At 45.4% G+C, this 16,536-nt stretch overlaps 1 protein-coding gene across 1 annotated transcript in view; it reads right to left on the minus strand.

Annotated features, from left to right (window-relative positions):
• Positions 1-3,594: 3,594 nt before the first annotated feature.
• Positions 3,595-16,536, minus strand: part of VAV1 (vav guanine nucleotide exchange factor 1) — a 48,384-nt gene continuing 35,442 nt past the window's right edge. The window contains exons 22-27 of the mRNA XM_044254407.1: positions 13,660-13,691; positions 9,652-9,768; positions 8,206-8,293; positions 6,912-7,026; positions 5,470-5,621; positions 3,595-3,904 (exon numbers count right to left, since the gene is read on the minus strand). Coding sequence (XP_044110342.1) covers positions 3,851-3,904; positions 5,470-5,621; positions 6,912-7,026; positions 8,206-8,293; positions 9,652-9,768; positions 13,660-13,691 — 558 coding nt within the window. The 3' untranslated portion in view covers positions 3,595-3,850. The remainder of the gene's footprint in view (positions 3,905-5,469; positions 5,622-6,911; positions 7,027-8,205; positions 8,294-9,651; positions 9,769-13,659; positions 13,692-16,536) is intronic.

Raw genomic sequence — 16,536 nt, forward strand, 5'->3', positions numbered from 1 at the left:
GGTGTCTTCAGGATGCCAGTCACAGCCACTCCCTTCCGGCCCCTCTGAGGGACACATAAGAAGGCAGGTCTTGCACCGGGCCTGACCTGGGCTCAGTCTGACAGCTACTCCAGCCCCCCTCTCTCCCGCCCTTTCTAAGAAAATGAATCCCCTTGCAGTCCCCAGAACCCACAAAGTACACCCTCACTTCCACCTCCTCCTAAAAAAAAAAGTCCCTGCATGTTTCTTAAATACTCTAGCTCATTGATCAGGTAGGTACCACCTGATGTTTCCTCCTCCAAGAAGCCCTCCCTGATCATCTTAACCCAACCCTGGTTAGGTATGTCTCTTTCCCCATAGCCCCTTGCTTCCCTCAACCTGAAGCTCATCACTGCAGGTCATGATCACCTCGTTGATTGGTTCACATGGCAGGAGGCCAGTGGACGAGTTTGCAGGCTGCCACACACCAGGCAGCTTACACAACACTTACTGTCTCACGGAGGCCAGAAGTCCAAGACCAAATGTCGGTTGGGTTGGTTCTTCCTGAGGCTGCTCTCCTTGGTTCACAGATGATCTGTGAATGCCCCCATACTTGTAAGGACACCAGTCACATCAGAGTAGGGGCCCCCCAACCTTATTTTAATTTAGTCACCACTAGAAAGACTTGATCTCCAAATGCAGTCACATTCTGTGGTCCCGATTAGGACTTCAACCCATGAATTTGGAAGGGAGGCAGGTCAGCCCGTAACAGCTGATATTATCAAGTGCTTATCGCAAACACGAGTGAATGAATCAGCGCTGCATGATACCATGTTCTCTCCCGTTGACTCTGGCTTTGTTCCAAGTAGTTACAGCTCTCTGTGTTTGAGGATTAAACATTCCTGCCCTGTTGATGTTACTCTTAGCCATTCATCCTGCTTTAGCCACCGCAATGCAAGAGGAAGTGGTGTGCCATTCTCTGGAAGAAACTTTGAGAGTCACAGAGCTGTCCTGTCGTCTCTCCTTTGGTTCTGCCACGAGCCTGGCGTGTCTCAAACAGTGCTACTCCTGCAGTGTCTTCTCCTTCCAGAAACTTCTTCGGCACAGCTGAAGCTAATCCAGGAAGGAGTTTGTATGACCCTGAGATTGGAGAGAGGCAAGTGGCAGCAGCGACACTTAGCCTAAGGTGACTGATGACAGCTTGCACCCTAAAGACGCCCAAGTCTGGGGTGAGAGCCCAAGACATGGCTGGGGTCAAAGTTCAGCCGGGGGCTGGAGGACAGGGATGCTCAGGACCTTCAAGAACAAGTCCATGACCTCCACCTCAGCAGCACCATTGAATTAGACAGCCGGGTAGCCTCTTTAGGCCTTCGGTAAATTCATGGCATGACTCAGGGGGGAGTCCTGGGGAAGGGCAGAGGCCCCCTTGTAATCTCTGACCTCTGTGACTCCAACACACCCCTCCAGCTTCAAAGATGGGAAATATGGGAGTCCAGGTTGTGCGCCTGGCCTGGTGTGTGTAGGTGCTGTCTGGGCCCTGGCATCCTTGGGTTGAGGGCAGAACCACGAGGTTCCCGCCAGCCACTAAGCGATGGTTAAGAGGGTGACTTTGCACCTAATTCCCAGACCACTCTGCACCCTCGGGTAGGGAATTTCTCATCTTTCTCTAGTTCAGAGAGGTGACGTCACTTTCCCAGAACATTACATCTAATCTTACGGGAGCAAGGCTGACCTTAGGATCTTCCCGGAGCTGTGGCCATGATGCTCTTCTGCCCATGATGCTGGTTGTGAGATGGTGTTGGACAGTGTTACCATGGCACACGCTTGACCTGGGGCTGCCTCTGCTATGTGTGTGTGTGTGTGTGCAGGTAATATTGAGAAATACTAACTCTTTTCCCCCAAAGTAACATATAGCCCATGGCCCTTCCCTAGACCTGGCTATCAACTTTCTGCCTCCAATGGGTTATTTCTACAACCTGCAGGAGAGTTACCGAAGGAACAGCTTTTTGGCTTTTGAACTTCAAAAACCTTTCAGAGATTTTGCATATTGGCTTTTGAGCCACAAAAATCTAAGCCCCAAAGAATTCCCAATAAAAATATGCCCATACTGGGTGCCAGGGGCTGAAGGGAGGAGGAGATGGGGAGCTGTTGCTTAATGGGGACAGGGTGTCTGTTTTGCAAGGTGAAAAATTCTGGAGACTTGTTGCACAACCAATATACGTCACACTACTTACTGGTCCATTCACGTGAAACTGGTGAGGATGGTGCCTCTTATGCTGTGCATATTGGGCCACATTTTTTAAAAAGTTAAATCTATTAAGTAAAAAGAAAAAAAAATCTAGTCATGTACGTAGAAGAGAATTGATCAGACTGAAGCAAATTTTCCTACAATGAGATAGGTCATGGCTCTCCAAAGGTGGAGGCAAAGAGAGGGGTCCAGAGAAACATCCCTGTGTCCTTTCCTCACACCCCAGTTTAGATAACTTCAAGGTGATATGAGAAAAAGGTTTCCTGGAGCCCTAGGGACCCTAGGATATAGCAAGTTCTGCAGAGGCTCCCCACACTCTGCATAGGGCAACATCCATTGGGTAGGGATGGCTGCAAAGGGGTACGCATGCAGTTCCTCTGTACTTAGGGATCATGCAGCAGAACCTGTCAGCACCCCCAGGCACCCACTGACAATATCCAACAGGTCCACGGTTTCAGAAATGCCTGTGGTTCTCCAGCCACCAGATACAAGCAATTCTCAGGTAATGACTGATGGAAGTTGGTGAACACATACCGCAGCTCCCTTCAACTTCAACTGCAAGGAATGTTCTAGGTGGATTTCCAGGGGTTCCCAACAAGAATGAGCCCCTGTTGCCTGCAGTTGTCACCTGCTCATCAGTGCTCCCTTTACTGGCTCCTTCCTTTCCCCTTCTTCCTTCTCCCTCCCCTTCTGGCTACTTCTTGGGATCACCTTCCAGATTAATTTTGCACATCCAAATCCTTGTCTCAGGCTCTGCTTCTGGAGAAACCCAACCTAAGACAGTGACCATATAATTTATCACCCACCAGTACACTTTGGAGAATGAAAAGGATCATGATTAGTAACTACACCAGGGTATAACAGCCAGGACTGTTGCAGGTAAACCAAGAGGTAGAGTTGTTCCACTCAGCATTTCAGGACAAACAGCCAGATGTCTTGCATGTGCCAAGAAGGATGTGGGAGACACAGAGGAACCAGAGGTGAAGTAGAAACCATGACGTCTCTGCAGGTGGCAGTGTGATAGTGTGATAAGGTGGTACCACCAAGTACCAGCTATCCCCCCAATACCCCAATGCCAAGCCCTTGGGATTTAAACCTGATCTTGGGGAAAACTAAGGTGAAGTCTCTACCTCTTAGTATAATTGGAGGATAGCTAAGTTCTAGCACAGAAAAAACATAAGAGAGTTACATTTTTGTGATCTGGAATCTGTGAGTGTAAAATTCTTTCTTGTCTTGTGGGGGTCCCATTTCCTTCTTGGGGTCTTATCTTAAATGGCAAAGCAAGATGATAAAGCTGGAAGGTGAGGATTGGGAAGGGGGCTTTCATCTGTGCCCCCATGTCCTTTCCCACCCTTTCCCATCCAGGTCTTCCTGAATGACAGCAGTCATTCCTTTCATCATTTTATTAAAAGCTGTTGCCTTGAGCTCCACCTTCTTGAGGGGCCCCAAGAGAAAACCAGTGTGTTATAAATTAACCATGGCATGGCATCATCCCAGGAGCCCTGCCAGCTGGACACGGGCCCTCCACAGTCCTTCCTGGATTCTCGGGCCGCTGGGACCTGTCACAGCCCCCCTGGCCCTGCTGCCTGCTCATCCTGGGCTCAGAGCCTGGACTTTCTCATCTCTCCGCCAGTGTGCCAAAGCTCAGCAGTATTCAGAATAATCCTCCTCCACGTAGTTGGAGGGGAACCAGCCAACCTGGAAAGAGAAGAGGAAGTGGTCAGGGCAGCCTCTGCACATTCCCCACTGTTCCTCAACAGGAAGGTTCTCTCATACCTCAGGGCCTTTGCACCTGCCATCTTTGCACCTGCCATCTTTGCACAGGGCCTTTGCACCTGCCATCTTTGCACCTGCCACTTCTACCCCAGAAAGGACATCTCCCAGAGGTACACATGGCTGATACTTCCCCCCATACCTTCCAGACATGGTAGAGACCACATGTCACCTTATTAAGGAGACCTTCCTGATCACCCTGTTTAAAATTGCAAACCCCACCCACCCCAACACTCCTTACCCCTGCTTTATTTTTCTCTGTAGCACTTGTCAGTATCTTATTGTTACTTATTTATGGGCTTGTCTGTCCCCCAACCCCCACTACAACATGAGCTCCTCAAGGGCAAGGATTGATGTCTGTTTTATCCATTAGATTCCCAAGAGTCTAGAAAAGTTCCTGGAACATGGGAGATGCTTAATAAATATTTCTTAAGAGGAAGGATGGATGGATGGATGGATGGATGGATGGACGGACAGATGGACAAATTCATTATAGCTGAGAATTCAGCTGTTGAGAAACAGTTGAGAAACCCAACTGTCTTCCACAGCACATTGAACTTACCCTCACAATTCTTAACAAAACTCTTCACCTAAGCAATTATCTGGACTGTTCTTTCACATATGTTTCTCCCAGTAGAATGTAAGCTCCAGACCAGTGTCCTTACCTTCATTCAGCAAATATTTTTGAGAAACCATTACAAGTGAGGCAGTATTCTAGAGACTAGGAACTCATTCATTGATAAAATAAAGACTCTCTGTCTTCATGAGACAAAAATAAGAACCAGGTAGAAAATTTTTTGAGGAACCATGTCGTCCCTCCTAACAGTCTAAATGCAGGCAGGCAAAAAAGCACAAAAGGCAAAGTGGTCATTTCCAGTTATATGTCACTTCATGCATTCAATATTTATTGAGCACCTATTAATGTGCCAATCACTGTTGACACTGCTGTGAACAAGACAGACAAAAATCCCTCCCTTTGCATCCCCTCAACATGCTAATCACTCTCTTACCGCAGGGCCTTTGCACGTGCTGGTGTCGCTGCCTAGAATACTTTCTTCCACCCTCTCTATGACCTTCTTGCCTGGTTAACTACTCACCCCTCAGTGATCACCTTAGGTTCTCAGAAGTCCTCCTGTCATGCTCCTACCCTTCCCCATGATTCCCCATCTCAACCCCGACCACTTAGTATTGTACCTGTTTTGTTACATGTTTATCATCTTCATTAGACTCTGAGTTTCACGAGGACAGTGATTGTACCACACTCATTTTTGTATCCTCTGCACCCAGGAAATGCCCAGCACATAGTAGGTGCTCAGTAAATAAATACAAGTTATGGAAATGAATGAAATCTCTATCTCCTTTCCTCTCCTCTGAGCAGGGAAGACCTATGGGGCCACTCCCCACCTGTTCTATTCCACAATTCCAGGCTATAGGACAAATAGGTCACTCTATGCCCTTTCCCCAGGCTGCCAAGCTTTGCTCCAACTTACCCGACCATAGACCTCCCCTCGCCACCAGCCTTGTTGTCCCTTCTTGTTAAGGATCTTGATGATGTCACCCTCCTTGAGGGATAGCTCTGATCGGTCCCGAGCACAGAAGTCATAGCGTGCTTTGGCTGTACCAAAATACTTGGTGCTCCCTGCTGTGTAGGGGAGAGCAGAGGTGGGTAAAAGGCCTGGAGCAGACACCTGCCCACCACCTGGGGACAGCTGGAGGAAGGCAACGCTCTCAGGAGAGTAACACCAGGACAAAGGGTCCCTCAATACTTCTTCATGAAGAGTATCGAGTGCTCTGTGATCTGAGGGGACACAACTGTACTTCCGCATCATTCTTCTAGCCCAACCAGTATCCAGGTTTAGAAAATAATGCCATTTGTGAATTTTTATAAATGGCTTCTATATATTTATAGTGAAAGGAATACAGGGAAGATATGAAGAAATTCATTCAAGGTGGTTAATGTTAATTATCCTGAAGAGGACCAAAGGTCAAAAAAGAAAGGGAATAAAAGAAAGATATATAAGGGGGAAAGACACAGATAACTTTTCATAGTAAAATATTAAGCAACATTGTAGAATGGAAAAGTAATTTGTAGTATTTCTCCAAGTATGCTAAGATCCATAAATACACCAGAGCATATAAGCAATGTGCGGACAGACACAAACATTTACCCCATTGGGTGATAAGGATTCTCTGATGAGGACTGGAGTCCTAATGTTATGCTGGTGTTGCTTTTTCAAAAATTTAATGTTTTAATAATAATTAATTTTTAAATCTCTCTTAAAAAAATTTTTTGGATATATGAGAATCCAGAAACTATACCACCCATGTGAGTTTTCTGAAAAACATACTTCAGGATGCATCCTAGCAAAATGACATTTGAATCAGGAAAAGGAATTTAAAAAATTAAAGGAAAATATGGAAAACAAGAAATATAGATGGAGTCTGAATAATTCTTGATACTATATTTGAGAAGTTAAATGCAGTTGTTAAGAAATAATTCTTAAAACATGTCATATTTATTTTAATTCATAGAAAACTGTATCCAATATCCCAGATAATGTCCATGAAACTATGGGGGAGAGATGCAATGGAAAAGAGAAGAGTGCACTAAAGGTCTTGCCTTTTTGTGAGAGAATGTTACAGATACTAATTAATCCTTGATGTTGATATAAAAATACAGGCTTAAAAGGTGCAGGTGAGGACCCTTCTGGTACCTAGTGTCCTCATCTTCCCAAATACAAAAGTAACTCTGTTCCACCTCCCACCCAAGCAAATGAACATGGAAACCACTCAAGATCAAAGGGACAGACTAGTATGAGAAGAAGCTCCCACTGTTTACCAGACATGACCTCTGTATGCCCACGGCATCCCCAAACTTGCCCTCTACAGCAGGAAGGAGCTGGGGCACAGGCCCCCAGCCTGAGACCTCTACCTGGTGGTCTGCTGATGGCTCTCTTCTCAGGCTCCTTGAAGGGGAACTGCAGGGTGGTATCCAGTGACTTGAAGCAGTCCTTTAGGGAATTCTGCTGATAAAACTCCACCAGCTCCTGGAAGGACAGAGGGACCGATGCTTTCCCTTCTGGCACCCCTGGTAAGTGACTCCTTGACTGTTTTCCATGACAGGAGGCTCATTCCCTTCCAGGGCAACCAGGACCATTCTCAGGGGAGGAGATCACACTACCTAAAGCCAGTTCTCTTAATAAACAGATCACTTCATAATAAATTCACCAAATAATCAACTTGCTTGATAACCAGCTCACCAAAATCAGCCCCTACTGTAGGTGCCAAGAGACTTATTTTTACAATTAATTATTCTAATATTAAGAAATTCTGTTTCCTGAGTACCTACTATGTGCTGGTCAGTGTACAATCACACATCATCAAAATCTCCTAATAATCATGAAAGACGAATACAGTCATGATTCTCCCATTTTAGACATGAGAAACCAAGTCCCAGAGAAGACAAATTACTTGGCCAGGGTTTCACATCTGGAAATGGACAGATCCGGAATTCAGTGCCCTGGGAGAGGGGGTAGTAGAGCATAGCAGCTAAGACAAAACAAAATGTCTCATGGTTTAGAGTTTTGACTCCAAAAATGCCAGTATCATGAAAGACAAAAAGAGAAAGTGAGAGAGAGAAAGAAAGATTTTAAAAGACTGGCAAAGTACTACAAATGAAAAGAAACTAAGAAGATAAAAACCAAATGCAATGTGTGATTCTTGATTATATTCTGAATGACAAAAGAGCTATAAAAGGGATATTTGGGACAATCAAGAGTTTGGAAAAGAGACTGTATATTACATAAGAATTTTGCCTCAGTGCTCAACTTCCTGAGTGTAATAATGATAGTGTAGTGAGGTACAAGAATGTTTTGGCTCTCCAGATATTCATGCTAGAGTATTTTTGGGTGAAGGGTGTAGATGCTTGCAACTTATTCTTATATAGGGCTAAATAAATGTGGAGGGGGTAGGGATTGACAGGGCACAAAAGAGGCAGAATAAGAACTATTAGTTAAGTGAAGTATTCACAGGTGTTCATTTCACTGTTCTAATAACTTTTTGGAAATTTTTCGGACATAAAAAAATGAGGGGAAGATTTTTCAGAATCAAGTTTGGAGGACAAAAAAGATTGTGCAATAAATGGGGTCCCAAGATGGAGCTTCAGGGAGGGCTAGATTCTCCTCCTAGATTCTAGGAGGCTGAGGTTGGGGTAGATTGGCCCTTACCGTAAGTCCCCGGAAAGCCTTCTTCTCTGTAATCCTGTACAGTCCTTCCGCTGTCATGATTTTAATATGCTTGACCTCAACGTTATACCTGGAAGCAGTGAGAGAGAGGAACAGGGGGTCACAGGGCCCTGAGGCTGGGGACTCAAGCTCATCCCACGCCCAGGTTCAGTGCCCCCCAGGCTACGCAGCCCCAACCATGGAAGAAACAATCTTGACAACTTCAAGGAGGGAACAACCACTGAAACCCAAAGACTGAAGAAAATGCCTCCTGCTTTCCCAGCAGGATCCCTTCCATGGGAGGAGTCTTCATTTCTTCCCCTTTCTATACAAATCTCCTTCCCTGACTCACAGGGTTGTTGAGAAGTCACAAAGATCTTTCAAAGAAAGCCATGGTCTAGAATAGAGAGGATGAGATCTGTGCTTCCCCCAAGTCGGAGGACCTAGAATCTGCAGGATGGGAAAAGAGACTCATTTCCACCAACATGGCCACAGACTAGTGAAGACATGGAAGCGATATTCACTTCTGTCAACACGGAAAACTAGATAACCGTCCCCCCCCCCACAAAAAAAAAATCTGACCACAGAAAACTAGAAATGATGAGGGGAAAAAAGCGCTGAGCTCTCAAAAAAGTAAAGAGAATCCCCAGAGGCCAAAAATGAGGTTGAAATTAAAACTGAGCTTGCTGAGTGAACTGCTACCCGATGGGGTTTGCTGATCTTGCTAACTAAGTAGCTTATGCCTTGATGATCCCATAGAAACATGGGATGAGGTACTGGGTCCAGGGGGGGTGGAGGTTAACACTGAGACCCACCCACACCCCATAAGCCTGGACCAGCGAATACTACATCTTCTAGAAAAACCACCCGACGCATAGGGGGACCATAAGAAAGCTTGTCTGTCTCAGACCCCAAATGAAAATGTCGCCCTTGAAATTCAGAACCTCACGCCAGCCCTCGTGTAGGTTTGGGGTTTGAACTTAAACTACCTACACAGTCCGGGAAACTAAGGAATTAGCCTAAAATGTTTAACCTGGAAAAAAAAAAAAACTAACCTGTTGGTGATCAGCAGAAACAAATTCAAAATCTCTGGAGACCCAAGCAGCACAAGATTCCCACTGGGAAATCCCCACTGGACATCACAAGACAAAATTACAAAACCAACCAGGGAACGAGTCACCATGAGTGAGACGCTGCACACCACAGACAGGCATGGGCAAAGGGGTCAGCTAGCACTGGTCCACCTGGCAATTCTGCCTTTGGAGCCTGTCTGGGAGGCACAGCTCTTTCTCGTGGGCTGTCAGTCAAGGAAAAGGAGTAAGATGGATGCGATCACCCAGGACACTGCGGGGCTCAGTAACAGATGGTTGTCATAACTGTACATTCCCTTCCTCCCAGGCTCCTGCAGCACTCGGGTCATAGGGGGTCAGGGAAGGAGGAGTTAGTTACTTAATGCTGATGGCGAATTCTGCTGTGTCCTTCACCCTCTGCCGCACCAAGAACGTCCCATCCGAGCGGTTGGTGAGAATACTTTCTGCCCCTGCGCGCTCCATGGGGCCGGCATACCTGTGGACATATATACCAAGGAGAGAGGTCCACACTGCCCCCATGCCTGTGATTTTTTAAGTTGGTGACAGTCCCAGAGCAGGCTGCTCCAAAATGGGCCAATTTAGCATGAAGACCGTTTTGAGTTAAAAAGCAATAAAAACCCCGGATGCCAAGGTGGCCCCGTCAGTGAAGGGTCTGCCTTCGGCTCAGGTCATGATTCCGGGGTCCTGGGATTGAGTCCCGTATTGGGCTCCTTGCTCAGCGGGAAGCCTGCTTCTCCCTCTGCTGGTGCTCTCTCTCTCTCTCTCTTTCTCTCTTTGTATCTCTGACAAATAAAAAAATATAATCTAGGGGCGCCTGGGTGGCTCAGTGGGTTAAGCCGCTGCCTTCGGCTCAGGTCATGACCTCGGGGTCCTGGGATCGAGTCCCGCATCGGGCTCTCTGCAAGCAATCAAAACCCAGCAGATTCAGGAAAAACTCTACCTCCCCAACAAATAACTAAAAAGAATTCAGACAGAGGACCCACTCTGGGAGGAGAGCCACTGTCACCCCAGATACCTACGTGAGGCTATGAAGAAGGTGTGGCAGACAGAGAGGAACTTAGCGAGGCCCGTTCGATCAAATCCTCTGTGTCCCACGGCTCCCCAGTGGCCCAGCAAACATTTGTGCACCAGACATTTAATCTTCTCCATCTTCCTGTGACGTCCATTCCCTCCCTTTGACGTCCCACACCCCTTGCCCCCTTCTCCTTAGTTCGGAATGACACGTATGTCTCCTTTTGCCTGACTGTCTTTGGGTTTCAATGTCTGTGTGGATTCCCTGTACCTACAAAATTAAATTTGATTTTTCTCCCATTCATCTGTCTCGTGTCAATTTGATTCTTAAATTTGATTTTTCTCCTTATTGGTCTGTCTTGTGTCAATTGGACTCTTATAGTCCTGCTAGAAGGACCTTGAAGGGGACAGGAATTCTCATGCCCTGATATGCCCTTTTATAATAAACTGTTTATCTAAGTAAATGGATTTCCTGAGTTCTAGGGGTTTGTGCCAGCCGGGCAGGGGGTTGTGGGAGCCTACACTTTGCAGCAGGTCAGTGAGAAGTCCTGGAAGTCTGGACTTGAGATTGGCACCTGATGTACAGACCGTCTGGTCTGAACCAACCCCTAACCTGTGGGGTCTGATGCCATCTCCAGGTGGGTAGTGTCAGAAGTGGACTGAACTGTAGGACACCCAGCTGAGAGGGAAGAATTACCAAACTGTTTGGGTGTAGGGGAAAACCCACACATTTGATTGAGAGTGTGAGTGTAGAAAAGCAGGGGTTTTCATCTTTAATCTGGAATTTGGCAATGCTTGGATGGACACTTTCTGAGTGCCCACTGTTCACCCCTCTCTGTGGCCTCCAGGACAGAAACTGGGTGAGGAGAGTGAGACACGAGCCCCAGGTACAAACAGTGAAGAGGGAACCAACACTCTCCCTCTGAAAAAAATCCAAAGGGGCCGTCAAGTGAGTGAGGTGCCCACACATGTTGCCCCGTGGATGGACTCTAAGCCCATGACGCTCAGAGAGGGAACCAGACAGAGAAGGCCACACGGGGTGCGGTTCCATGTGTGTGACATGCCCAGAACAGGCTCCTCCATGAACGGGAAGGGGTCAGAGGTGGGTGCGAGGGGCTGGGGGGCTAGAGGTGACCACTAGCGGGGGTGGGCTTTCCTTTGGGGGGATGGAATGTTCTGGACTTATAGTGGTGATGGCCAAACAACCCTGGGAATGTACCAAATGCCACTGGATATAAATACATTTATGTTGTAGACATAGATACATAACATAAATAATATATGCTAATTACAGAGAATATACAATTATGGATGATGTGAATATGAATATATTATAAATGTAAATAGGTAACCTATATGTACCGATTATAGATGATAAGTTATTGTGTAGATGATATGTAAAGGTGCACATGAATGCCCTTAGCTGCAAATGTAAATATACAACATAAATTGTATCTATTAATTTGAGGTAAAATAAAACTATGTATGATACATACATGGACATATGTAACAGAAATGTAAATATGAATATAAATGCCACTCTAAATGGTTAATTGTATGTTATGTGGATTTCAACTCAGTTTTAAAAAATTAATGCAAAGTCGGGGCGCCTGGGTGGCTCAGTGGGTTAAGCCTCCAGCTGGGCGGGGAGTCTGCTTCTCCCTCTCCCTCTGCCTCTCCCCCTACTTATGCTCTGCCTCTGTCTCTGTATCTCTCTCAAATGAATAAATTTCAAAAATTTTTTTAAATAATGCAAAAAACCCCATGGGGAACAAAACGTTAAGCCTTTAAATAAAGACACTCTGGGCTTGGGGGTTCACTGTGTCGCCTCTTTCTACCCCCAGCCCTGTCAGATCCCATCTTTATTTATAATTTTGATATTTTGCTTATCATGGATTTTTTTTTGCCTTGCTTTTTTTTTTTTAAGTAAGCTCTCTACCCAGTGAGAGGTTTAAACTCCCCACCCCAAGAGTTGCACGCTTCGCAACTGAGCCAGCCCGGTGTCCCCGTTTGACTTGCTTTTGATTATATGAAGTGCCACGTTGAAATATTATGGATCTCGATCCCTGAGTTTTTGATGCCCCCTCAAATCCTGCCCCCTCAAATCCGGAAATGAGTGACCCAGCTCCAGGCATGACAGCTCCAGCAGGAGAGGGCCGAGATGGGGTCTGAATCCTGGTTCTGCCCCTTGGTTGCTCTGTGACCTCAGGAACTGATTTTGCCACTCAGAGCCCTAATTTCCTTTTCTGAAAAGAGGAAGCTAAAATTGCCCCCAGCCCAGAGCAACATTTTTTTCTCCCAGAGCGGCATTTCTGACCACTAGCTGTAATGCAGCCAGTGCGCCTGGTACACAGTCGGAGCTCAGAAAATGTGAGCGTTATTATGCCCCTTGTGTTAATATGACTCTTGAGGGGCGGCAAGTTCTGGCTCTGGAGTGGGGGCAGATGGGTTCCATCCTGTCTCATCACTTCCTCACTGTGTGACACTGAACAAATCACTTCCCCTCGCTAAGCTCTGGTTTCCTCCTTCGTTGCCAAAAGGCAGGAAGAAAAGCAAATGGTTATTGAGGATTCGAAGTGCTCATAAAAGTGCTGACACAGCGCTCATAGAAACAGTCCCATGTGACATCATCTAGGATGCCAGCAACCGTAAAGGGCACTGTTCTTTCACAGGCCATTATGAAATAAAAACTCCTACCCATAACATTAGGCAGAAGACTGATCTTCCATTGACTGTAAGAGCCATTCCAATGTCAGAGTGGTTCAAACACGAAAAAAAAAGTGCACTTAGAATGGATGAAATGTCGTCATAATGAGATGGCCACAATAGGAACAGATCTAATCTAATCATGGATAATAAAGGGCTTACTGTGTGCCAGGCACAGGACTAAGAACTGTACAGGTAATACCTCATTAAAGCCTTATAGAAACCCTATAAAGTAGATGTTGGTATCAATCTATTTTCCAGAAAAGAGAGCTAAAACCCAGAGAGGTTGAATTACTAGCCCAAGGTCACACAGCTGGCAAATGTGGGACTCAGCATTTGCACCCAGGTCGGTGGGCTACAGAAGCTACCCTCACCGTTCTACCTGCAACAGATATTCAAAAGCAGGAGGGAGGAGCCGCTATTCCCATCCCCGCCACCATTTTCCTTCCAGTGACACCCTAATCTCCCAGAGTCAGGGACCCTCTTTTACTAGCTCCCTCGTCAGCAGCCCTGGGCACAGGGCTCAACCCAGCGGTCAATACCCAGAGTTCAAAAAATGAGTAACCAAGAGGCTGGAGTATGGTTTTCATGCTGAACCTGGGACCCCAGGGGGCCTCAAGTTGAAAATAAGAAACGTAGTTCTACTCACCAGAGATGCACAGACAGGTCCTGAGGGGGACCCTGGGGACACAGACAGAAACTGGGATTTAGGATCGAGAGCCCAGGTTCGCAAGGCACTCCATTATTCACGATCATCTACTATCATTCATTCCACCATCACTTACTGAGTGCCGGGCACTGTGCTGTTCACTGAGGGACTGAGCAGCCAATTGTTTTAGGATGACCCTCGTGCCAAGAATGGATTTTATGTTTTTAAATGGTTGACAAAAATTAAAGGAAGAATGATATTGCCTAGCCTGTGGGGATGGGATGAAATTCACATGCCAAAGTCCCAAAACACAAATGTTTACTAGAACACGGTCATGCCCTCTCGTGCTTTTGCGCTTCTCTGGCAGCGTTGAGAGGTCACAAGGAGAGCCTCTGATCTGCAAAGATGAAAACCTGCATGATCTGTCTATTTACGAAAAGCCCAACTCCTGGTCTGAATAAATACAAAGGGGTTTGCTTCCACCACGTTCGGAGGGTTACCGTAAAACAAAACAAAACCAAACCACAACACAAACAACAAAAACAGAAGACAGTGTTGGCAAGGTTATAGGGAAATTGGAAATTTTATGGCGTTACTGGCAGAAATGTAAAATGATACAGCTGCTAGAGAAAACAGATGGCAGTTCCTCGACAACTAAAAATAGAATTTCGATATGAACCCGCCGTTCCTCTTCTGGGTATCTACCCAAAGGAATTAAAAACAGGAATTCAAAGAGAGATAGATTTTCCCATCCATGTTCCTAACATTATCCATGATAGCCAAAAGGTATGTGCCCACCAAGAGATGAACAGGTAATGGACTATTATTCAGTCTTAAAGAAGGACATTCCAGGGCACCTGGGTGGCTCAGTGGGTTAAAGCCTCTGCCTTCGGCTCAGGTCATGATCTCAGAGTCCTGGGATCGAGTCCCGCATCGGGCTGAGCAGAGGCTCAGCAGGGAGCCTGCTTCCTCCTCTCTCTCTGCCTGCCTCTCTGCCTACTTGTGATCTCTGTCTGTCAAATAAATAAATAAAATCTTAAAAAAAAAAAACAGACATTCCAACACCTGCTATAACATGGATGAACCTTGCAAACATTATGCTCAGTGCAAAAGCCATTCTCAAAAGGACCAACACCATTTATCTGAGGTCCCGAGAGGAGTCAAAGTCATAGAGACAGAAAGCAGATGGTCCCCACCATCTACCAGGGGCTGAGGGAAGGGGTGGGGCATTAATGTTTCATGGGGACAGAGTCTCAGCTTTGCATGATGAAAAGAGTTCCGGAAATGGACAGTGGCGATGGTTGTATACCTGTGAATCTTCCTAGTGCACCACTCAAAATGGCTAAAATGGTAAATTTTTTTATGTGTGTTTGACCGTAACTGAGAAATAGTAACAATAAAAAAGAATGAGGAACAATCTATCCAGTTCCAAAACATCACCCCAAAAGAAAACCCATACATATCACCCATTAAATGGTCAGTCCCTATTCCTCCCCAACCTCTAATATCTGGGAATCTCCCACTTGCTTTCTGGCCCTGTGGGTGTACCTATTCTAGATATTTCAAGTAAATGAAGTGGTTGCAAGATGCATTAAGTACTACTGAAGTGTGGATTTTAAATGTCTAATTTGATGTTTTTTTCAATTTTCACCTCAATTTTTTGAAGGGGGAAAAAAAAGAATAAATTGATCTACATATAGTAATATGGAAAGATCCCAAGATATATTAAGGGGCAAGGGGCAAAGGGGAGGGCAGCAAAATAGTGAGTATCAAATCTTCTGAATATATCATGGGGGACATGAGAATCCGTATTTGTATCTACTTGGATGTGCACTAAGAAACGCCAGAGAGGCACAGAGAAAACAAATAACAGTCGTTATCTCATAAGGTAGGTGGTGCCAGGAGGAAGGAATCCTTGAGTAGAAAGGAGAATTGTCATTTTTTTCTCTTTTCTCAGAGACTTCATTGTAATGGGAGAGGAGGAGGCTAAGCTGGGTGTAGCTTTAGGAAGGCAGTACATTTGAAGGCAGAAACTGGAGAGATGCCCAGATCTTGGCTCCTGAATGTCATGTCCCACTGAAAGGGCCAGGGCTCTTTGGGAAAACGGTGGATTCCAAGACTGGGGCGTGGAAAGTACAAGGTAGGTCTGGTATTATGCCAGAAAATGAGGAAGAGCTCCAAGAATAATGGGGACATAACAAAAGAACAGATGAGCCAGCCTGAAAGGGCTCCCACTGGCCAAAGCTGGGACTTTAAGAATCCATGGGCATTTCCTGAGATAAATGCATACGTACATACCTGACCAACGGGCAGATAGACACACACCCAGCTACACAGATACATAGAAGCTTGATACATAAATTGATACCTAAGTGATTAAGAGACACACAGAGACACAGATACATAGATGATCATTAGATACACAGATGACAATTGATAGCTAAGTTGATTGATTGATTGATTAGGACACAGCTAGTCTTTATAGTAGAACATCTGTGAATAAACTTGGACAGAACCATGGAATTGGAAATGTATAATGTAGCTTCATTACAGAGAAACCAGGAAGCCCCAGGCCAAAAAAGAAAAAAAATCTCTAAAATACAATTTTGGGGGAATTTGTCAAAATTTAAATATGGACTATAGATTAAATCATAGTATAATGTCAACATCAAGTGTCAAAATCAGGGTTGTTTGTTAAAATCATGCTATGGATATGTGAGAAAAAGTTCTTGTTCTTAGGATGTATTTAAGGGTGAAGGGAAAATATGTCTGTAAACTTACTTTTAAATGCCTCAAGAAAAAAATAATATGAATTTTTAAAATAAAATGTGCAGACAAAGAGTGAATGAAAGAGCAAATGAGACAAAATGTTGACAG

Source organism: Neovison vison, chromosome 6 (genome assembly GCF_020171115.1).
Source record: "Neovison vison isolate M4711 chromosome 6, ASM_NN_V1, whole genome shotgun sequence".
Classification (NCBI taxonomy): domain Eukaryota; kingdom Metazoa; phylum Chordata; class Mammalia; order Carnivora; family Mustelidae; genus Neogale; species Neogale vison.